Genomic DNA, 25,488 nt, shown 5'->3' with positions numbered 1-25,488 from the left:
ACTAATCATTGGCGCCTCTGTGTTGTCTTATATCAGGCAAAGAACTTGCACCTACAAAATAAACAAAACAAAATGAAACAAACGTTTTTGAAATATATATTTAAACTTTTGTTATTTTTTATTTGTTCAGGGATTACTTTTTTTAAACAGATTATAAGGTAAATGTTTGTAGAGGTCCTGTTTGAGTTGCTGTTGAGCCATAGATGAAGGAAAACCAGCAAATCCATATTTCGTTTTGCACTTTAATTCAAATTGTGCTCTTTGAAAGCACTCTTAAAGAATGCGAGAAGCATCGAGGCTTCTGCTGGGAGAAGTAATCCACCCTGCTTCACTGATACATGCAGTACACCGACGGCAGTATGAGTAAAGTCAGCAACACCAAAAGCTTAGCGCATAAGCACGAGGCTTGGATGGCACAGACTGCGTGCATGTATCAATATTGTAATAGCGAAAACTGACATCATAAAGAGCGCCGTGAAGAAGTGAACGAATAGGATTATGTGTTCTCACTCAGTCGGGGGCTTGCAGCTGATCTGTGAGCCCTGTGGCTGAGAAACATGAACGAAGCAGCTGATGCGGATCATCAGCCGCTGATGCGAAGCGCCAACGCCACACACACTCCGTCGGGATAACAAACTATTTCCACTTGCATGTTTTAGCCTTTAGGAATCCCATCAGTCTGCAGCTTATTACATGTAATGACAGCAATGCAACTCAATACGTCGCAGCTGCAGGAAGAGCTTAGTTAATAAATCAGGTTCCCCTGGTGCCGGTTCTGACAGAACAGCAGAATCTTTATCAGTCAGAGCAGCATTTTAGCAGAAGTACAGCGGAAGCACACAGATGGGACGCTCTGCCAGGGGAGACTTTTACTACAATCCTGCTAATGTTTGCACATCACCATATGTGTGTGTCTCAGTGTTTAAACGCCTGCTTCTCTATTACTTCTCAGGGTGACAGGGGCTTTGACGGCCTGCCAGGTCTCTCAGGAAACAAGGGGGACAAAGTGAGTTCCATTTTCCTAACTTGACCTTGTCAGCGTATTTATTTGCCCAGTCAGACACTAACAAGGTAACACGGCACGCATGATTGGTCACACATCATATGGCAGGTGTTAATTTGCATATTATGATCATGGTGATTGCTCTGATTATTATTATTATTATTATAATTTTTGTTACTATGATGGCATCATGCAACATTTAAAGAGGTGCTACACTGTTGTGAAAGAAGAGTGTTTAAGAACACGATGATGTGTGTATTACAGGGGGACAGAGGGAAGCCCGGTGTTCACGGGCCTCACGGACAGCCTGGAGAAAAGGTGAGTCCTTCTCCTTGCTTTTAAACACATGTTAAAGCTGCATTATGTAGGATTTAGTGTCATCTAGTGTTGAGGTTGCACATTGCATTTTGCAGTTGCCAGTCTTAATTTTGCTTTGCTTCATTGGTGACCAGGATTCATGCTCTCTTGGCTTCGCTTGTGATAATTTTTCAATTTCAATTTATTTTCATTTATATAGCACCAAATCACAACAGAGTCGCCTGAAGGTGCTTCACACAAGTAATGTCTAACCTTACTGACCCCACGAGCAGCAGTTGTAAGGAAAAAACTCCCTCTGAGGAAGAAACCTCAAGCAGACCAGACTCAAAGGGGTGACCCTCTGCTTAGTAATATATATGATCTTCCATTTCATAAAATGAGGGGTCTTAAACTTGTTAGCCTGCATTAGTAACCAGTAGACAGTGCATAGGCGAGCAACCACTAATTACTCTTGATTTTTCTTCAGTCTTCCAACCGTACTTCAAAAATATGAAAGGCAAAGTGTGTCCCTTTTCAGCTACTATAGCAAAATGGCAGCCTCCCATGCCGATATGAAGGGCTCATTCTGAGTTTATGAAAATACATGGATTCATTGTGAAGATTCACAGTTAACTAGGTCAACCATCTGCTCATTACAGTATAATTATCTTTTAAAATCCAACCCCTCGTATGCGTCATGACAACTGGCTAATGGATCAATTAGGGGACTTCCTGTTGGGGTGAAATACAGTGGGGACCTTTTGTACCCAGTGGCCGCCATGCTAAGCAATAAAGTCCCAACAGGAACTCTGAACATGAGATGACTAACGGAGCTCTGGTGGAACAAGAAGTCCTCAACGGCGGATCAGGCAGAGGAGGTGATGGCTTGTTACCCAAAGGCTGTGAAGACGGATGAAGGCTGCAGCAGGTCCTCAGACCCCAATCGTGACCCATTGGACCACGCTAAGGATCTGTCAAGGATCATGTGTTTGTCAGGGTGCTGTGGCATTCCCACTTCAACAAACCCAAGTACAGGTGTCTCTAGATAGACCCTGGATGTAGATTTTCTTGATATTCAACATCCCATCCGGGAATCAATCAAGAGACGATATTCCTCGCCACTGAGTGATTGCCATGATAAATTATCTGACAAATCCACCGGGTAGGTTGAGCAGCATCAACTGGACTTGTTTAGTTCCTTGAAAATGTTTCACTCTTCATCCAGAAACAAACTGATGAAGCTTGCTTGCTAAGGGACAGTATAAGAAAAAAGACCAGGGTAAAATTAACAGTAGAAATATCTGAGGAATCCATATTCAGGTAGGTTGAGTCAGGTCAACTGGATTTATTTATTACCTTGAAAATGTTTCGCTCTTCATCCAGAAAGGAACTGATTAAGCATTGTTGGAAGACAGCAATCCTGTGGTGATGGATTTTTTCAAATCAGCCCTCCTGCTATGCAGTATGTCTGTGTCCTTGAACAAGACACTTAGTCAGCATTGTTTCAGTCCATCTAGCTGTAAATGGGTACCAGCTTTGGCTGGGGTATCATGGCTACCATTCCCCCTGGATGGGACAGCAGTCTGACTGCCATCCCATCCAGGGGGAATGGAAGTCATGATGCTACAGAATCTGGAGAAATGCACTGACACCACTGGACCTGTGTAGGACTTCCTCTTTCTCACATTCACTCATGCCACTTGCACATCAGGATTAACCTTGCTAATGGACACCTTAGTGAGCTTCCTGTCTGATATACAATTCAACCAATGATCGTCTGGTCAAAAGCCTACCTCTCAACCTCCAGGTCACCAACTCAATACATTAATTTTAATCCAATGAAATGGTGAAATTTCCTGATAATTTGCTGAGTGATCCATGTGAAAGACTTTTTCCTTTTAACAGATAATTTGTGTATGTTTGATTAAAAACTGTCACATCTACATTTGTAAAACTTAGAAAAAACTACATATTACTGAAGTGAAGCTTAAATTGAACAAGATGTGATGTGATCAAACTTCAGTATGTTGAACATACAGTACAGCCAGTAACATGTCAAGAAAAACATGCCATGAGTCTTCCATGTCCTAATACTGTATCTATCTGTGGTGCAAATTTGGTGAGAATCTGTGAAGTAGTTTTGACGTAATCCTTCAAAGCCTATATAAAGTGAAACTTGATCCAGAATCCGAATCACCTCGAAAATTTAATGGAGTCTTCCCAGGCCCAGTATGTATATATGGTGAAAATTTGTTAAGAATATTTGAAGTAATTTTGACTTAATCCTTCAAAAATTATATAATGGAAAATTTGACCAAGAATCGAGTTCTGGATCACCTCTCAAATTTAATGGAGTCTTACATGGCCTAATATGTATCTGTGGTTCAGATTTGGTGAGAATCCATGCAGTAGTTTTGATGTAATGCTGCTAAAAGTAATCTTGATCCAGATTCTAGATCCGGATCACTTCTGAAATTTAATGGATTGTTCCATCGCCTAATCTTTGTCTATGGTGAAAATTTCATTGAAATCTGTGCAGTAGTTTTGAATAATCTTGCAAACATATAGACAGACAGACAGACGAAAAACAAATAAACTGAAAATTCATGAAGCTCAATTTCATTTAAAGTACATTAAACATCATAATGTTCATCAATGCCTTGTCATTGTTGAAATAAAAATCTCTGGCAGTCAATTAAATACTGTATGTAACGTTATTTTTTAATATGTATTTAGTCTCCAATCAGCACCACGGATAGCTCACCATAAGAAGCACCCTGGAGCATCCACGTGCTTTTGCTGTGTTCTTAATTCAGTTTGTGAATTCAGTTACATCTCTTTTAAAACTCCAACACCACCACCACATTATTTAATACAGTTTAAATTTTTAATATTACAGATTTTATTCAGAATATCATCATTTTAAAATAATCAGGTAAGGTTAGATTGCATTCATGAAGCACCTTGGGGTGACTTATGCAGTGATTTGACGCTATATAATTAAATAAATTGAATTGAATTATTTATCTATTTTCAAATGAATCGTCTAATATTATCTGTAATATTATATGTAAATTCCTTTTTGTTTTCAAACTTGAAATATTTTCTGATGGATTAATATTTAATTTCTAAATTATTTTACGCTTCCTATTTCAACTGCCCATTAAACTGTCAAAAATATAATTACTGTACAATTTATGCTGTTCATTAAAAGATTAATCTATTTTACATTTTTAATCTCTATTTTTATTGTACAGTTATAATTAATTAAATGTTTTACTAATTCAATGATACTTGTGGCACTGTTCTTTTTGTCTTATTAAAATGGAAAATTATTTATTAGTAATTTATTCCAGTTGTTTCAAAACAAATACTTTATTTTGCAATCAAATTTATTAATACCTGTTTTTATTGTACAACTGTTAATTAATAAAATTCTTTATTACTATTTCAGTGACACTTGTGGCCATGTTTAGTTGTAATTCATTCTTTTGAGTTAATGATTAAGCAGTTCATTTGTACATAGATTTATTCATGACTGTTTAATTGTACAGTTTAGTTCTTAATGAATTAAGTTGTTTATTATTAGTTTAATGACATTCATGGGCCTCCATACCATGCTTAATATATTTGGAAAATGTTTAAAAAAAACAGAAGAAGATGTTTGCTTCTCAAAAACAGTTTTAATTTTTAAGACCGATTGTTGTCAGGTAACAGTGCCGTGATCCATTAATTTTTGTAAATGGATGTGTTCCCATCAGAAACACTGAAAGTGCTTTACAATGTTGCCTCAAATTAGTACAGCAGCTAACACAATATTTGCAGAGGAATCCTACAAATGGTGATACAAGCACCAAATTCAGCACAAGTACTCTTTAGACAATACTCTTTTGAAAAAACTGACTGGCCACTTCAATTTTCAATTGGCGGCCAGGTAAGAGTCAGTTGAAGAATTACACAGGGGTCAAAATTTTAAAATGCTCTATTCATATTGAAAACTATATCACATTATTTGTCTAAACATGAAGTTTCGAAAAAGGTATAATTTGGACTATCTGTAACTAAATGTTAAGGAGTTATGGGGTAAAAACAGCAAGAATGGTGACAAAGGTCAATTTCAGTTTGTCCAGGGGTCAAAAGATAAAGTTGCTTCAATTTTGGTAAAAAGTGATGCAAATTATTAAAATGGAATAGTTTGCATCATGTGTCATGCTTAGTTATCATGTTATGGGGTAACATATGTGACATGTCATTGAATCCAATGGAAATCAGCATTTTTTAACCTTTACTTTGGAAACCAAACATTCAGCACAGTCAAAAGTATTCAATTTATTAATGCTGTTACTTCAACCAATAGTTTGCATCACTTTTTAATTTTTTTTTTTTACCAAATTAGAGCAACTTCGATTTTTGTTCCCTGCACAAACTGAAATTGACCTTTGTCACCATTGTTAGGGCCCCTTCACACATAACACGATTGAAGCCGAATAGCGCACGAAGGAGAAACTGCATGATATTCATGAAAAATCGGCACTGCCTCCAATGCCTCATACACCTGTTGCTACAATTAGTCACGCACACCAGCGGCTGAAAGACAGAATGCCCTGTGAGAGCCCATTTGATCCCCCTCACAGCAGGTGTCGGCCAAATTCCAGGTGACTTTTAGGAATCTTTATGATCAGACAAATAATGTGGTATAGTTTTCAATATAATTGGAGAATTTTAAAATTTTGACCCCTGTGTAATTCCTCACTTGACCCCTACCTGGGTGCCTATTGAAAAGTCAAGTAGCCAGTGGGTATTTTCAAAAGAGCAGTGTCTAAGGAGTATTTGTGCCACATTTGGTGCTTGCATCACCACTTGTTTCAGTTATCTCAAGTTTCAAGTTTATTCGGTTCAAGGAAAAGAACCTTGCAACAAAATGAAATAAAACAAAATAAATAAAACTGATTTCTTAGCCAATGAACCCATGCAACCGAAAGGGTGTAGTTAGAAGCAAAGCTTATATACACCTACCCCTTTTACATCAGCAACTTTTACTTATCACAACAAAACCAACAAAACCAACAAAAGTGAGCAGAACAGCAAAACACAGACATCTTAAAATAATTAATAAACTCAAATTCCTCATCACAGGCACGCATCGCATAATCTATCTATCTATCTATCTATCTATCTATCTATCTATCTATCTATCTATCTATCTATCTATCTATCTATCTATCTATCTATATATATATATATATATATATATATATATATATATATATATATATATATATAATATAAAATCAATAACATAATTGTCCATACTTTAACCAACAGTTATATAGTCCTTCAAGCATGAATTGTATTTTCAGAGAATTTAGACAATTTTCACATATTCAGAAAACATCAGTTCCTTATATTGGCGTTTAAACTGATTAACATTTGGACATTGCTTGAGTTCCTTCGCCAGATTATTCCATATTTTTGGGCCACAAGTAGAAACAAGAAACTTTCCTGGTCGTTCGAGCGCCAGCAATTTTAAAATGATACAAGCCCCTTAAATTTTATTCTCCCTTTCTCTCCTTGAAAAATTCATGAATTCTGAGGGGCAGTTGCTTATTTTTCACTTCATACATTAATTGCACAATCTTAAACGTAATCATATTGTGAAGTTTTAATATTTTAGATTTAATAAACAATGAATTGGTGTGATCTTGATAACCTACATTGTGAATCATTCTTAAAGCTCTTTTTTGAAGAATGAATGATGATTGCAATGTGGTTTTATAGTTATTGCCCCATACTTCAGCACAGTAAGCCAAGTAGGGAGCAACCAGTGAACAATACAGAGTAGGAAGTGCTTTGCAGTCAAGTACATGCCTTACCTTATTTAGTACTGCAATACTTTTTGACACTTTCTTTTGAATATGTTAAATATGAACTTTCCAATTCATTCTTTCATCAATAATTACACCTAAGAACTTATTTTCTTTGGCACGCTCTAAGATTACCCCTTGTATATTTAGCTGAATTTATGTCTTTATTGGAATTCTTAAATAACATTTAGTTTTTTTGCAATCAAATGCTGCACTATATTCACCCATTCTCTCTCTCTCTTTCTCTCTTACACACATATCAGGTTTATGCTATACAAGGCACTCTATTGCACACTGGGAGCAACTTGGAGATTAAGGACCTTGCCAATAGGCTGTTCTTGATTTCTTTTTGCCTGAAGGGAATGTGATCTGGGGATCCTGTGGTCACAAGGTCACCGCTTCAACCACAAGACTAAACATCATTAAAACAGGCTGTAAAACCTAAAATGCAAAAGTCTGACTGTCTTGAGGCTGTGTCAAGATGGGATACATCCACACAGGCAGGCAGTGATGTTTGAGACGGTGTGCTGTTAATCCTTACTGCAAGACAGCTGAGTTTTATCTGTCAGGCAGTGAATTTCTTTAATGAGCTCCTTTCACAGATTATGTCTGTGGGGTTATAAATGACATAAATTTACTGGAGTGTTTGAAATTCATGTGTTGAATCTGTTTCCTTTTTTTTATTATTATTATTGTAGGGACCTGTAGGACCACAAGGTCCAAGAGGGCAACCAGGAGAACCTGTGAGCGATCACACACACACACACTGGCATCAATGTCACAGTACATTTCTACATACATAGAGCACTGTGTATAATCTTTAAAAGAGTCACAGTGTACATGTATATGGTAACATACATCACAAGCAAAGAGACACTATAGTATACAACCAAGCCACCTCCAGAAAATGATGTGAGTGAAGGTATCGTGGCCTTTTTCTGTGCCTGTTGCTATGAATATGCACAGTGTTTAAATTGCTGCTTCTCACCACAGCCCCTGTCTCTTCAAAAGAGGAAGCATCTCTGTTTCTGTCACATCATTTGGAAATGTGTTCCATTCGATATGAGAAGGTAGAAACATCCAGAACTGTGAACCAGGCCATATCAAAATTCCACTACTATGTGAGACTTCCAGAAGTGCCTAAGCTTTTGCACAGATTCAGAATTATTGTTCCAATTTCCAGACTTTTTATGTAATGCAGATAAATTTAACTCTAACTTCAAACCTAAGAAAGGAATTTGCGAGCTTTCCTCAGCAGCTGAGACATCATGGACACCAATGACTTACAGACCTTGCCTTCGCAGACGATGCTGTGATTTTGGCAGAATCATTGTATACCCTGATTGCAGCACTTCAGAAAATGAGAGGAGAGTTGGAATGTCTGAGTTTGTGATTATCTTGCATCAGGCCTAAGGTCCAGGCTTTGAATTGCTTCCTGGACACAACTATCAGAAGTTGACACAAAGCAAAAGGTTTGACCACATTACACCCATTTTGGCATCTCTTCACTGGCTTCCTATCCCTGTGAGATCAGATTTTAAGGTTCTGCTACTAGTCCATAAAATTGTTCACAGACTGGCACCTCCCTACCTAGCTGACCCAATTAAACCCTACATACCGGCCTGGGCTTTGCATTCTCAGAGTGCAGGACTACTTTGTGTCCCTAGGGTGAATAAAAAGTCTGCGGGTCACAGAGCTTTCTCTTATCATGCCCCTGTTCTGTGGAATGATCTCCCTGCATCAATAAAACAGTCAGATTCTGTGGAGCTTTCAAGTCCAGACTTAAGACGCACTTGTTTTCCCTTTCATATGGCTAGTATACTGGCATAGTATAGCTCTATGGTTTTTACTCTTAATTCATTTTATTAGGAAATGGAGTGTGCCGCGGCCTGAACTTTACCTAAATTCTGGGTCTTTTAGTGAAGTTTAGCGCTAGTGGCCGGCGATTACCTTAGTATTTCCTGTTTTTCTTGTTGTTTAATGCTGACAAATTATACAGTATTTCTTGTCTTTCTGATGTCTGATTCTGTTTTTTCTCTTTGTTTAAGGTGCAGCTCCATCCAGAGATGGGTGTGGTATTTGTGCTGGAGACCCTCCTGTCCTGTGCACAAACAGCATTTCCTGTATATTCGTTTTGTGAATTGTTGTGTGAATTGTTCTGTAATTTATGTCTGTAGCATGGCCCAAGCAGAGGGTCACCCCTTTGTGTCTGGTCTGCTTGAGGTTTCTTCCTCAGAGTTTTTCTTTACCGCTGCTGCTCTGGGGGTTAGTAAGGTTAGACCTTACTTGTGTAAAGCGCCATGAGGCAACTCTTTTGTGATTTGGCACTATATAAATGAAAATAAATTGAAAAACTGAAATTGTGTATCTAACGCCAGTAAAAGTGTTGCATTTGTAGAGACATTTGCTTATCTCAGCAGTGACAATCATTTCTTTGGGGTGTTGATCTTTCAGATGAAGTGATGCCTGGGAAGAGCTTATGGAGTTATAAGATCACTGGACACGGTTGTTTGGGGATGCTATGTTTGTAGGAGCAAAGGTCTCAGTCTTTGTGGTCCTGATGCTTCCTATCTTACTGTTTGGTTGTAAGACCAGTGACCTAAGGTGAAGGATGATGTCTTTGGTGCTAGTTCCCTTTGGACAATCCATGAGCATGACTGGAATGGAGTATCACTTCCATTGTGAGGAATTATTGACTTTGAATTTTTGGCTATGTGGGACATGATCCAGCACCCAGGTGTCTCAGTGCTGAGGACCACGGCAGCTGGAAAAGAGGATGTTCACATTTCACCAAGCTGCAGCAAAAAGATGGTCTGTTTTGAGAGGTAAGGATGGATGGGTTGTCTTCCTGGGTGGTTGCCATCCAGGCCCCAAGGTGGTTCTGTAGGCAGCATCAGTGCACATTCCTAACCCGGAGCAAAGCATCTCCTGAGTTTGTCCACATTCACATACTACATCTCAAAAGTCTAAAACTAGCCATTTCAGGATCAAGTTTTGCTTGTAACAGGAGAATTTCTACATGCACAGCAATAGATTTGTGACTTTGTAAATGTTTAATGTGAAACTTCAACCTTATTCTACTTCCATGGGTAGACAAAAAAGAAATTCTGAAGAATGTGTCCACTTCAGTGGTTCCCTTCATTAAAATCTCAAGGGTATGTTGGAAGGACGTGCTGTTCTCTGTTGAAACAAGGCCCTCCCATTACTGGATTCTGAAGTCACATTCACAACATTCAAGCTTGAAAAACCTTCAATGACCAGCTCAAAGGAAAAGTTTCAAACATGAAAAATCTCATCAGTATATACAGTATAGAAAAACAATGCAAACCGAGGGAATCATAGTTTACAAGATGCAGCAAAAAGTCCAAAATCAAAAGAAAAGCATCAGAGGACTGGTGTATACATACTGTGTGGTCAACACACCACATTATAACTACACAAGTATCTACTGTATGCATGTGTCTGTAATGGTGTTTTTGACTATGCATTTCTTCATCATATGACTTCTCTGTAACTTTATGATGAATTCATACTTATTAATGAATCACAAGTATTTTGCTGATCAACATATGCTTTAGATAATCCATAAAGACTTCTTGGATATTGGGATATACAAAAAAGGTGTTTTTCCTTTGAATAAAATACTCCAAGATCTAACCACCTCTTGATAGTTGGGACGTTGTGTAAAATGTTAATAAAAACAATACAATGATTTGCACTATATTCAGTTGAATACACCACAATGACAGGATATTTAATGTTCAAACTGATAAACTTTAAGGTTTTTGTGCAAATATTTGCTCATTTTGAAATCGATGCCTGCAACACGTTTCAAAAAAGCTGGGACAGTGGTATGTTTACCACTGTGTTACATCACCCTTCCTTCTAACAACATGCAATAAGCATTTAGGAACTGAGGACACTAATTATGAGTGTCATGATTGGGTATAAAAGGAGCATCCCCAAAAGGCTCATCCATTCACAAGCAAAGATGGGGTGAGGATTACCACTTTGTCAACAACTGAATGAAAAAAAATAGTCCAACAGTTTAAGAACAATGTTTCTCAATGTTCAATTGCAAGGAATTTAGGGATTCCATCATCTACAGCCCATAATATAATCAGAAGATTCAGAGAATCTGGAGAACTTTCTACACGTAAGCGGCAAGGCCAAAAACCAACATTGAATGCCTGTGACTTTTGATCCTTCAGGTGGCACTGCATTAAAACTGACACTGTGTAAAGGATCTTACCGCGTGTGAACACTTCAGAAAACCATTGTCAGTTAACACAGTTCGTCGCTACATCTACAAGTGCGAGTTAAAACTCTACCATGCAAAGTGCCATACATCAACAACATCCAGAAACACCGCCGCCTTGTCTGGGCTCAAGCTCATTTGAAATGGACAGACGCAAAGTGGAAAAGTGTGATGTGGTCTGATGAGTCCACATTTCAAATTGTTTTTGGAAATCATGGATGTTGTGTCCTCTGGACAAAAAGGGAAAAACAACATCCAGATTGTTACCAGCGCAGAGTTCAAACCCCAGCATCTGTGATGGTATGGGGGTGTGTTAGTGCCCATGGCATGGACAACTTACACATCTGTGATGGCACCATCAATGCTGAAAGGTACATCCAGGTTTTGTAGCAACACATGGTGCCATCCAAGCAACGTCTTTTTTAGGGACGTCCCTTTTTATTTCAGCAAGACAATGCCAAGCCACATTCTGCACGTGTTAGAACAGCGTGGCTTTGTAGTAAAAGAGTGCAGGTGCTAGATTGGCCTGCCTGCAGTCCAGACCTGTCGCCCATTGAAAATGTGTGGTGCATTATGGAGCGCAAAATACGACAATGGAGACCCCGGACTGTTGAACAACTGAAGTCGTACATCAAGCAAGAATGGGAAAGAATTCCACCTACAAAGATTCAACAATTAGTGTCCTCAGTTCCCAAAAGCTTATTGAGCTTTGTAATAAGGAAAGGTGATGTAACACAGTGGTAAACATACCACTGTCCCAGCTTTTTTGAAACACGTTGCAGGCATCCATTTCAAAATGAGCAAATATTTGCACAAAACAATAAAGTCTATCAGTTTGAACATTAAATATCTTGCCTCTGTGGTGTATTCAATTGAGTATAGGTTGAAGAGGATTTGCAAATCATTGTATTATGTTTTTATTTACATTTTACACAATGTCCCAACTTTATTGGAATTGGGGTTGTGTGTATATATATATATATATATATATATATATATATATATATATATATATATATATATATATATATATATAAAATATTCCCAACAAGTTTGATCAGTCTAGGCTTCTTGGTTGTTGAAATATACAAAAGAGGTGTTTTTTGGGCCATGTTTTCCTTAATATTGACCTTTGACCAAACTACTCCAAAATGTTTTCATCTCTTGATAGCTATCCAAGTAATATCCCCACCATGTTCTATCCATCTAGGCTTCTTGGTTGTTGAGATATGTAAAAAAAGAATTTTTTGGGGGGCCATGTTTTCTTTGACTTTGACCTTTAACCAAACTGCTCCAAAGTCTAGTAACCTCTAGTCACCAATCCAAATAATATTCCCATCAAGTGTGAATTAAATCAATCCATCAATTTTTGAGTTATTGCGTGTACACAGATGCATAGACCTGCACACATCAGTCAAAACAATACCGTGCTATCGCTGCTTTGCCTACACACTATGTGAAATAAATGAATAATTATGTAAAACATCCTCTGGAAACAGTTAATGTGCAGGTGAAACCCATGTATGTGCATTGCAATGTGGTAATATGTTCGGACAATATATCCTGTCTTTAAATTCCATCCTACACATTCCTATTGGCACATACGTAGTAGGTTTTGGAAAAAAATCTACCATTTTCTGTCTGTCTCACTGGTGAATGATAGGTTGGTTATGAGTCACCTTCTGTCTTTCTCCCAGTGCACGAAGGTTGGGGCACTGTGGGGTTCTGTCTCTCTAAATGGATCACCCAGTGCAGGAAAAAAAAATCGAGTGCAATATGAGGCATGTTTGGCAAGCTGTGTTAAACTACGAAGAACCAGGAAAGGAGAGGAGGCGGCTGTTAAGATGAGTGAGAGGGAGTGAGAGACAGAGAGAGACAGAAATTTGGTTTGTGGTTAAAGAGATAAAAAAAAGATGGAAAGACAAACAAGCGAGCTGAGAGAGGCTAGATAAAACTCCTGGCCTGAATGATTATATTTCCATATAAATCACTTCCCAGGAGATCTCAGATGTGGCTTTGGAACAGGTGGCTTGGCCGGCCTACAAAGAGGGCAGCTTTGAAAGACACAGCCACACATCCATAATCCTGAACGGTCTTGAAGACTGTCACGTTTAAAAGCACACACGTGAGCAGTAAAATTTATCATCTGTCGCCGCTGGTTTTCACTCGCTCCCCTCCTTTGGTCTGATTTATGATTTAGTATTCCGCGCTCACTCCCCCCTCATCACCACTGCAGGTTAGATGCTGACTGTTTGCTGTGTTTTGTCTCCAGGGTCCTCGGGGTCTCGTTGGGCCGAGGGGGCCACATGGCCCACCTGGACAAACGGTAAGTCAACATGGCCTTGATGACGAGATCTGAGGCGTTCCGCTTCTTTGAGTCTATTAAAAGGTTCTCTGGTGCCAAATATCAATAGGCAGCTGTGGAATAATAAGGAAACTAATCAACAATTTATCTTTTTAATGAAGCGCTGACATTTCGTGCAGCTTTCCTGACGTGTTGTATGTGTGCAGGGCATTCGAGGAAGTGATGGAGAACAAGGGCCAAAGGGCAACATGGTCAGTTCTGCAACTTTTATTTACACATTATCTCATCCAGATACAGTACTTTTACAAACTGCAAGTGACTATGCTGTTTTTTTAAACTTGAAAAGCATTTTGTAGAGTGTGTTCCTCTTAAAGGTCTGATTCCCTCCCTATGTGGTCAAATGTAATGGCCTCTTCACACTATGATGTGAACTGGCCCGACAGCAGATTCTCAAAAATCTCTGTGAAACACCACGAAGGCCCAATCCCAGGGTCCAAATTTCCTGTGTGGAGGGCGATGGCCGCTGACTTACTATAGAATATAGTTCAGCTTTCGTTGTCGGAGGGTAGGTGCATTGGTAGCGCACTCTGCTGAGTAGTAGTGCATCTTGGCGGAGCTAATCACTGACTCAGTGTTTGTAATGAAACTCTGCAATTGCATCACTTGCTGCTGGTGCATCTTTGAGAAATGTTCTACATATTCCTCCACATTTCTACATATTTCTTTATGCCCAAGGGATCTAGAGGAGGTTGTGCGCCCTGCAAAGCCTCTGATGTTAGCCAGTGGAGGCTGTGAGAGAATGAGTAGATAAATGAATGCATTTGCAGTGGTTACTAGGGTAAGCATATGCACACTGGAGTTAGTCAGTGAGTCAGACTGTATCTGCAAAATTTGTGCCAGTACATGTTAAAAAAATATAACTCAATGCTAAAATACCCTCGGCAGTGTGAGCATTGTGTTCTTTATAATTTGCAGTTGTTTAATTAATTATTAATATCCTATTGTCAGAGTAAAATTTACTCTGCCAGGATAACATTTGGTCCCAGTCCAAACAGAGTTAAATATATTGCATCACAGTGCAAAATCTCCTTTATCACAGTGTAAAATCAGCTCTTATTGGAGTAGAAACACTTGATTTGACAAGATGGTAGAACTGATTTCACTCTATAATAGAGTATATTTTACTCTATTTCTATGTCACTATCTGGCTTTTTGAGGGCTGGTGACCACAGCTGGCGACAGGACAAAATGAAACACTCAGTCTGCGAGTCATAACCACAATATTAAGAGAAAAAGCAGAGAAACGAGTGACGGACATCACCCTGCTGGGAGAAGCTTTTTTCAGTGACTGTTCAGAATGAGGCTGAGCTGAAGCCGCCGGTGTTCAGGCCAGCGACCCAGTTAGAGACACACAGCACCTGATGTGATTGAACAGACACACTCAATCTGAAATTCTACACTTTTGGATATATGCGCACACCCAGTTTGAGCAACGGAACTTCTCCAAATTTGTCTGAGGTGAAAGTAATCTAAAAATAAAACATGACAATTGATGATTAGTGCACTGCTGAAGTTTTATCAGCTAACTTTAGCCCAGCCTTTAGCTGCAGGATGTTGAATCAGTCACTGACGAGTTGAGTGAACATTTTATATATGTAAATTGTTCAATCTGTTTTTATTTTTACCAAATAAAGCTACACATTTTTAATGGTTAGTGCTCTAGCAACAAGAAAAGTCAACTTTAAATAACAGATTTTTTATTTTAATTTTTTTAAACTATTGGCTAACTAACTAACTGCACACATTGGTCCAGAACAGCGTGGGGGCACACAGACTCTGATAACTGAATAATAGCTGATATTGCTAAATGCCACTTGTGATGACACTCCAGGTGGAGCTCACAGCAGAAAAACACGATTGGTTAACTTTAACATTATGAACCTGAAAGCTTGCAGAGGAATACACGGCTGGTTAGAGCCTGGAAGCTCACAGCGGAAATGCACAACAACTTGACATTAGCTCCATGAACGGCGATGGGACACCAAACTAAGATAACTTAACAGCCAACATTAAAACCAGGTTACTGGCTGGGTGCACTGTACAACAACTGCAGGAACCCGGTGGAAACCTGGTAGCAACCCAGAGATTCTGGCTGTGAATCAGTAGAAGATCCGAGGTTAAATGCTGGTGCTGATGAGGCAGGATGACAATCAGCTGTTAGGACGCCACTCTTGACAGATCCCATGTGCTGCCTTGACAGCACGGGTGGAGCCTTGACGTCACCCACAGCCGATGCCACCATCCAAGCAGAAGACTGCTACAGTCAGCTTCACCTCAGCGCCACCTAGAAAGACAGACAGGGCAGGAACCAGGACATACCCTGACAGGGCCATCCTATAGGCCAGGGGTGTTCAACTTCAGTCCTTGATGGCCGGTGTCCTGCAACTTTTAGATGTACCCCTGGTCCAACACACCTGAATCAAATGGTTTAATTACCTCCTCAGTATGTAGTGAAGTTCTCCAGAGTGCTGCTAATGAGCTCATTAACTGACTCAGGTGTGTTAAAACAGCGAGACATCTAAAAGTTGCAGGACACCGGCCCTCGAGGACTGGAGCTGAAGACCCCTGCTATAGGCGAGGGAAGCCGCTATCCATACAGTGTATATAAGGCAATCGCAGTGTTGTGCTGGAATAACGTTATATTTTTCTGAACACCTACCTTGATCGCATCATCAACTCCACTGGAATTGTGCACAAATGCAAAATTGGAAAAATTGTGTCACTACACAAAAACATACCTAACTGTAAGTCATTAATAATACATTTAACGAGTGTATAATTAGACGATTGATACTCCACTGGGAGGTAATGAGCTAATTTGTTTTTAGTAGTGTTTGGTTCTTATACAGATCAGTGAGGATGAAGTGGAATTTCTTCTAACACAGGTTTTACATTCAGAATGTGTGGATATTATGGTGATGCAAATATGCTGACATATGCAGTTATGATAATTAGGGTACTAAATGCATAATCTGTGCCAACAGCCATAACTCAGCAATACTCAATAGCAGAATTCATATTCAGAATGTATACAACCCCTGGCAAAAATTATGGAATCACCGGCCTCAGAGGATGTTCATTCAGTTGTTTAATTTTGTAGAAAAAAAGCAGATCACAGACATGACACAAAACTAAAGTCATTTCAAATGGCAACTTTCTGGCTTTAAGAAACACTATAAGAAATCAAGAAAAAAAGATTGTGGCAGTCAGTAACGGTTACTTTTTTAGACCAAGCAGAGGAAAAAAATATGGAATCACTCAATTCTGAGGAAAAAATTATGGAATCACCCTGTAAATTTTCATCCCCCAAATTAACACCTGCATCAAATCAGATCTGCTCATTGACATTGACCCTATGCCATGACATTGACCCTATGTGTCTTTTTGCAAGGAATGTTTTTGCAGTTTTTGCTCTATGGCAAGATGCATTATCATCTTGAAAAATGATTTCATCATCCCCAAACATCCTTTCAATTGTCCAAAATATCAACATAAACTTGTGCATTTATTGATGATGTAATGACAGCCATCTCCCCAGTGCCTTTACCTGACATGCAGCCCCATATCATCAATGACTGTGGAAATGTACATGTTCTCTTCAGGCAATCATCTTTATAAATCTCATTGGAAAGGCACCAAACAAAAGTTCCAGCATCATCACCTTGCCCAATGCAGATTCGAGATTCATCACTGATTATGACTTTCATTCAGTCATCCACAGTCCACAATTGCTTTTCCTTAGCCCATTGTAACCTTGTTTTTTTCTGTTTAGGTGTTAATGATGCTTTTCGTTTAGCTTTTCTGTATGTAAATCCCATTTCCTTTAGGCAGTTTCTTACAGTTCGGTCACAGACGTTGACTCCAGTTTCCTCCAATTCGTTCCTCATTTGTTTTGTTGTACATTTTTCAATTTTTGAGACATATTGCTTTACGTTTTCTGTCTTGATGCTTTGATGTCTTCCTTGGTCTACCAGTATGTTTGCCTTTAACAACCTTCCCATGTTGTTTGTATTTGGTCCAGAGTTTAGACACAGCTGACTGTGAACAACCAACATCTTTTGCAACACTGCGTGATGATTTACTCTCTTTTAAGAGTTTGATAATCCTCTCCTTTGTTTCAATTGACATCTCTCATGTTGGAGCCATGATTCATGTCAGTCCACTTGGTGCAACAGCTCTCCAAGGTGTGTTCACTCCTTTTTAGATGCAGACTAACGAGCAGATCTGATATGATGCAGGTGTTAGTTTTGGGGATGAAAATTTACAGGGTGATTCTATAATTTTTTCCTCAGAATTGAGTGATTCCATTTTTTTTTCCTCTGCTTGGTCTAAAAAAGTAACCATTACTGACTGCCACAATCTTTTTTTTCTTGATTTCTTATAGTGTTTCTTAAAGCCAGAAAGTTGCCATTTGAAATGACTTCAGTTTTGTGTCATGTCTGTGATCTGCTTTTTTTCTACAAAATTAAACAACTGAATGTACATCCTCCGAGGCCGGTGATTCCATAATTTTTGCCAGGGGTTGTATATAAGATTTTGATGCAGCTCTGATGTTGTATATGCATATAAATATTAGAGCTCTGTATACAAACGTTACAATTCCATTACAATTTTAGTGTGTCTAAAACCTGGTAGGACATATGGCAATACAACTGCCTCATAAACATTTTAACATGCCCAAGTGTGTATCATCATCTTTTTATGAGGAATTAACATTTAAATTAGCACTGTTTTCCTTTTTACATGTTTAAAGTGGTTTGTCTAAACCATTAAAGGATCTGCTTGTCTTTATCTGCTTCATGTATATGAATCAGTTTCTTTGTTAATCTCACAAATAAACAGTTTGCGTTGAAGGGTATGAATGTGTTGATAGAGTTTGACCACCAGTGTTCATTCTTCCCAGGGTTTACTTGGAGAAATAGGGCCCCCAGGCCAACAGGGAAATCCAGGAGCACAGGTACTATGGCGACACTCAAACTATCACATTGGTCCAAGTATGTTTTTTCCTGCCTTGGAAACACATCTAAATGGTAAATGGACTGCATCCATATAGCACTTTTCCATCTGCATCAGATGCTCAAAGCGCTTTACAAATAATGCCTCACGTTCTCCCCGATGTGAGGCACACTCACTACATACTGGAAGCAATAGGGGATTAAAGACCTTGCCTAAGGGCCCTTAGTGATTTTCCAGTCAGGTTGGGATTTGAAGCAAGGAGCTTCTGGTCTCAAGCCCAACACCTTAACCACTGAAAAATATAGGGTAATTTGATAATGTCCCTCCACTATTTTATTTCAATCAGAGGACCATGTCATTATTCATAGGTTAAACTACATCATGAGAGATTTTATTTGAATAAAGACAGCATCAGAATCACACCACACTGCGATTTTGCATCAGCCTTTTTCCTTGGTCTGAAAGAATGTGGGCCTTCATTTTCCCCATGTTCTGCAACCAGACACTTCTCCCCAGACTCCACAACAGGGATTGTTTTTTTTTTAATCTACATGTCTTCTGTTGCACGTCCTTGTGATTCAGAGGATTTTCATATTTTTTGGCTTTTTGGACTTTAAACCTGTTTGAGAATACAAGCCAATGATGTCTTTCTTAGCTCATGAACAGACCTCTTTTGGGGGATGTTATTTTGAAAGTCAAGTCAAGTCTGGGAGATTGTGCTTCGCCACATCATGACTCCACAGAACTGCCTTGGGTCCTGGATGGCAAAGACCCAGGGAGACAGTTGTTCCATCCATCCCCGCATTTCTAAAATAAGCCATCTATCTGTTAGGCATCCCTTTGGCCTACCCCAGCCACTGAGGTCCTCAATGCTCAGGCACAGATGTGTGGATTATGCATTGAGAAATGCACCACATAGACAAAATGTCAAAGCAAGTTATACTCCTCATCTTAATCTCCCTAATTAACCACTCATTTGACATAAAGTCATTCCAGCGTAACCCAAGGATCCTCCAAAGACACCTGGTACACCCAGTCAGCACCTTGGGTCACTGGTTAGCACCAAACTGGTTAGCACCAAACCCAACTATACAGTAAGACAGGAAACATCAGAACCTTAACCCTCTGGGGCCGATGCCGTCATATACGATGGCTAAGACCAAGCTTTACTAAATTATAAATAACTTTTGAATGATATGAGATAGAAACTTTTTATGCAAAAAAGTTAACTCCACGGACTTTTGAGCCAGCCATCGGCCATCTTTGTACTCCTCATAGAAGCTGTGTGATGACGTGCGCAATGTGAGTGTCCAATCGAAATTGGTTCACCGTCACATGGTTTTCCAAAAATCCAATCGTAGGGCAGATTTACCTCACGTGAAAAGCCAAAGATTGTTTTCAGGAGTGATGTGTTACTAGTTGGCCCATTTGAATAGCCCCCTGGGTGCTCTAATGAGTACATACTATTAGTACATACTCAGTGCGCCCTGCGCCATTACGCACAGCGAAAGTGAAAGCAGGAGCAGATGGACAGCCTCTGATGACAATCTCACGTGCTCAAACAAAGAGTGTGTAACTATCAGGATTGCTCCACTAGTTTGCATGTGAATGTTACTGGATAACTCTGTTGCTTTCTCTGCGTAAAGCACCATATCAATGGACAACAAAACGCATAGACCATTTTGTATATATTGTTCAAAATGTGCATTTGTGTTTTATTGTTTGAACCTTTTTGTTGTTCAGTCTTTCACACAAGACCTCAAATTACCTTTATAAAGTGTCAAAACAGTTGTTTATTATAGTTTGCTGTGTGTTTTGAATAAATGTGTGTGGAAAATTATTTTTCGCTTTATTTTTTTCCTTGACTATTTTTGATTGTAAACCTTTATTACACTTATAAAACACAACAAAAACATATATATTCTCAAAGCACAGGTTGTCCTGAAAAAAAAGAGACATAAAACTTGATTGTGGGATGCAGAGAGAGCTGTTAACAGCAATAATAAATCATTTATGCCAGGCGAGTGAACTGTCCAAAAAATGCCCTCGGACCCCAGAGGGTTAAAGAATTTAACCTTTGTTCTCCTGCGAAGACTTGAGCATCCCCAAACACCTCTGTCCAGAGAGCTCATGACTCCATAAGCTCTTCCCAAACATCTCTCAATCTCAAAGGCTGAGGATCTAGAGACATTAAGGGCATTAATGGTACATTACAATACATTACAGTCTACATGACGGTAGTCAAAGAAATTCCAATTACATAAAAACATATTAATCATGCACACATTAACCCAGCATGCACACAGCAAGCCATTCATGACTCCTACACATATACACTACATGCACACGTAGGCACACGCAGGCTATAGAGAAAACGTAGCTTGTAGCTTCATCCATTGGCTTTGTGACACTGAAACTGATGGTTCCTTTTTCTTCAGGGCTTGTCTGGACCTCAGGGTCCCATTGGATTGCCAGGAGAGAAGGTAGGGATTGTGCTCCTCACTTAACTTAAGAATTAAAGCTGTAACTTTGTGACCCCCTGTCATCACATGATAAAGGAAGGTTGGCTGAGTAGGATGGTATGACCCAAACTCTTCTCACTCTTATTCAGACAAGACAGAGTTAGACAGGAAATCAATACCCAAGAAACACACACAGGAGCCTAACAGACAAGAGGAACAGCTTCAAAGAAGTAAAAAGTGGATTTATTCATAAACACAGTGTGTTGGGAAAAGGCAAAGTAAGGACAGTATTGTGGTCTCCAAGGAATGATCTGTGATGTTGTGAATGTCAACATCACCTTTGTGTGTCTCAGGGTCCTCAGGGAAAACAAGGCATGGAGGGACTGCCTGGTATTGACGGGCCACCTGTAAGTACACACCTACACACATGCATGTCCCAGACAGAATTACGCACACACAGATCCATGCATAATGTTGCACACACACACACACACACACACACACACACACACACACACACACACACACACACACACACACACACTGCAGAAACAAATTTCATACTATGCCAAAAAAAAAACAAAAAAAAAAAAACAAAACAAAAACCGCACACACAAAAGTTATAGAATTCCTGCACAGCTGTATTCACGTAGTGCTTCTCCATGTGGTGTAGGTGCTCATAGCGCTTTACAAAGATGCATCATATTCACCAATTCACACACATACTCACACACTTATATCAGCATGCTGCCACAGAAGGTGCTCTACTGCACACTGGGAGCAACTTGAGGATTAGGAACTTTGCAAAAGAAACCTCACATTTACCTCTGATTTGAACCAAGAACCTACTTCTTACAAGCCATGTCTCTAACATCTAGACCATCACCTCCCATAATTAATTTCCATAAATTATTTAATTAAAGCTGACTACAAATTGAAATTCATTATTTACTTTCAGCTCTAATAATTCTATATGGCCCCTAAATGTATTTCATGTAAAAGGGAACTTGCAAGATTGTTTTTTATCTGAACGGGTGACCATTTAAATAAATGAGACATATGTTATAATCACAATAAGCTACGTACCTTCAGGGGATATATTTAAAAATAAAAACTCCCTATAGAATGGTATTCATGTGGATGCAAATATTTAAACAAAGTAATTATTTAATCATATACATAATATTCGTATATTCTAATTAAGTCTGCCACATTGCTGTGACAAATAGAGTGATGCAGGATGTAGACATAAACAAGTAAGCAGTTTGTCATTTAAAAAAGAAAGTGTTCTGATATCTGGCATTAATCTTGTTTTTGATCACAGACAAATGCATTTCTCTTAAAACCTTTAACATGATATTTTTTGCAAAGGGTTGCTGCTAGTTTTCTGCTTTCTTGGTGACCGATTGTCTTCTAAAATATCCATCCATGGGGTGATGTAATATTAGATTTAAAGCAGCTTTAAATCCATCTGATTCCTGTTTTCCTGCTTCAGGGCCACCCGGGAAGAGAGGGCCTCGCAGGAGAGAAAGGTGACCAGGTGCGTAACTGCTTCCAGCTTATGTACTGAAGAATCACAGCAGGATGTGATTCAAGCAGCACCCGTCTGCTTCCAATGTACATTCACTAACACACCACAGGCGGGATAATGAGCAGGTTTGACTGCAGCCCCACATCCTGCTTCCTATAACACACACACAAAACTGATTGCTAATGGAACGCTGTCTCTTTGCATGATGGGAATGGACAAAATATTTTGTATACAATACAATATTAATGCTTACTAAAGAAAAAAAAATTATAGTCAGTGGCATAAGTAACTGAACATTGAGAGAATTTTTGTATGGATATAATTATAGCCAAGGGGCCTCTGTGTGTGTGCGAAAGTATGGCATCCAGCACGGCGAAACTGGGGAGACATTTGTCGTTTGGTGTGCTTATGTATTTTGAGTTAAGGATGAACCCTGCAAAAATTAAAAGTTGATTGGACAAATATTTTTTGAGAAATTAATGATCTTATCTAAACAGTAAACAATGGACATTGTGCTGCAATGCAACATGGGGGTTCAGGGTTTTAAATGTTGTTATTGTGGTTCATGTTAATTTAACAGTGTTGTAAGTATTATTAATTTGTTTTGTTTTTGTCCTTCAATTGGTCAGTTTAGTTAAGTGTTATGTTGCTGTTACCATGAGTGACTTAAGTCTCATGCTCCCGGTACCATAAATGAAAAGTGTAGTGCTTTTAATGTCTTTGGCCACAGGCTCTGTTTGTCAAATTAAAAGCACCTGCTTACAGCAGAATGCAGAAAAGACAAAAAGCTCTGCAAGTGTGTGTGTGTGTTTGTGTGTGTGTGTGTGTGTGAACACACACACACACACACACATACACACGGGGGACAGCTGACATTTGCTGTTTGGTATGTTTATGTGTTTTGGGTCAAGGATGAACTGCGCTAAAACTGAACATTGATAGGACTAATATTTTTAAAGAAGCTACATATATTAGCTAACACCATTGAACAATGGACATTGATATTTGCATTCTGGACTCACATGCCAGCAGGGGGTGGTAAATCATCAATATATTAAAAGTGTGAGTGCGTGTGTGCGTTTATTTAGTAAGTTCAATGTAAGTACATAAAATGGTTGTAAATACATTAAGAATACATGGATGACACAAGAAAGTGAAAACACTTATTTCCATTGTGGTCCATTTAAAAATCAAATGACAAAATAAAAATAATAATAATATATGAGTGAAGCGTTGCACGGCGGTGTGAAGCTCACTCATGGTACAGGGCGTTCTAAATAGGAAATGCCAAAATACATATCCACAGTAAAACAGCAACTGTCCAAACGTCAAACACCTCCTGGATTGACAGATGAGATCCCATGAAATCTTGCGGGAACTCAGTGGCAAGCTCACACTCAAACAGGAAGTGCCAATTCTCAGTCACAGTGAAACAGGAAATGTCCAATGTTGAACACTTCCTGGCATGGGTGGAGCTAGAGCGGAGGTTGGGGTTTCACTGGACTCCCCTGAAATCTCATGCATTTATTTCCTCTAGGCTGGACTATTGTAATTCATTATTATCAGGTTGTCCTAAAAGTTCCCTAAAAAGCCTTCAGTTAATTCAAAATGCTGCAGCTAGAGTACTGACGGGGACTAGAAGGAGAGAGCATATCTCACCCATATTGGCCTCTCTTCATTGGCTTCCTGTTAATTCTAGAATAGAATTTAAAATTCTTCTTCTTACTTATAAGGTTTTGAATAATCAGGTCCCATCTTATCTTAGGGACCTCGTAGTACCATATCACCCCAATAGAGCACTTCGCTCTCAGACTGCAGGCTTACTTGTAGTTCCTAGGGTTTGTAAGAGTAGAATGGGAGGCAGAGCCTTCAGCTTTCAGGCTCCTCTCCTGTGGAACCAGCTCCCAATTCAGATCAGGGAGACAGACACCCTCTCTACTTTTAAGATTAGGCTTAAAACTTTCCTTTTTGCTAAAGCTTATAGTTAGGGCTGGATCAGGTGACCCTGAACCATCCCTTAGTTATGCTGCTATAGACGTAGACTGCTGGGGGGTTCCCATGATGCACTGTTTCTTTCTCTTTTTGCTCTGTATGCACCACTCTGCATTTAATCATTAGTGATCGATCTCTGCTCCCCTCCACAGCATGTCTTTTTCCTGGTTCTCTCCCTCAGCCCCAACCAGTCCCAGCAGAAGACTGCCCCTCCCTGAGCCTGGTTCTGCTGGAGGTTTCTTCCTGTTAAAAGGGAGTTTTTCCTTCCCACTGTAGCCAAGTGCTTGCTCACAGGGGGTCGTTTTGACCGTTGGGGTTTTACATAATTATTGTATGGCCTTGCCTTACAATATAAAGCGCCTTGGGGCAACTGTTTGTTGTGATTTGGCGCTATATAAAAAAATTGATTGATTGAAATCTGATTGGACACAGATGATTGACATGTCATGGCACCACACGTCTGGTTGAAAGACCTGCATTTTCAAATCAGTGATTCACACTGACTGCTAGTTTCCTCCTGTCCAGTAGTTAGTGCTGTGTACCACAAAAAGTTATAATCTACCTTAGTAGAAGAAGAAAAATGTTTGCTTCAGATTTGAACTGAACACGTCGTTTGAACTATGGACTTCTAATCACACCAAACTTATACTGGTGAATATACACGTTTAAACTAACAGATAGCAGCTGGTTCATGCTGTGTTGGCTTATTAGTGCAGCAGATAACTGAAACAATCCTTCAAATGGAGATACAAGCATCAAA

The 25,488-nt window shown here is 39.2% G+C and overlaps 1 protein-coding gene across 2 annotated transcripts in view; it reads left to right on the top strand.

Moving 5' to 3' along the window:
• Nucleotides 1-25,488, top strand: part of col5a3a (collagen, type V, alpha 3a) — a 212,316-nt gene that overhangs the window by 112,145 nt on the left and 74,683 nt on the right. For both annotated transcript variants that reach the window (XM_034189960.1, XM_034189959.1), the window contains 9 exons: nucleotides 953-1,006; nucleotides 1,268-1,321; nucleotides 7,863-7,907; nucleotides 13,695-13,748; nucleotides 13,934-13,978; nucleotides 18,691-18,744; nucleotides 21,182-21,226; nucleotides 21,559-21,612; nucleotides 22,701-22,745. In XM_034189960.1, coding sequence (XP_034045851.1) covers nucleotides 953-1,006; nucleotides 1,268-1,321; nucleotides 7,863-7,907; nucleotides 13,695-13,748; nucleotides 13,934-13,978; nucleotides 18,691-18,744; nucleotides 21,182-21,226; nucleotides 21,559-21,612; nucleotides 22,701-22,745 — 450 coding nt within the window. The remainder of the gene's footprint in view (nucleotides 1-952; nucleotides 1,007-1,267; nucleotides 1,322-7,862; nucleotides 7,908-13,694; nucleotides 13,749-13,933; nucleotides 13,979-18,690; nucleotides 18,745-21,181; nucleotides 21,227-21,558; nucleotides 21,613-22,700; nucleotides 22,746-25,488) is intronic.

This window comes from Thalassophryne amazonica, chromosome 16, assembly GCF_902500255.1.
Source record: "Thalassophryne amazonica chromosome 16, fThaAma1.1, whole genome shotgun sequence".
In the NCBI taxonomy this organism is placed as follows: Eukaryota; Metazoa; Chordata; class Actinopteri; order Batrachoidiformes; family Batrachoididae; genus Thalassophryne; species Thalassophryne amazonica.
Note: the sequence above shows the minus strand (reverse complement) of the source record. Positions and strands in the feature narration are given on the sequence as shown.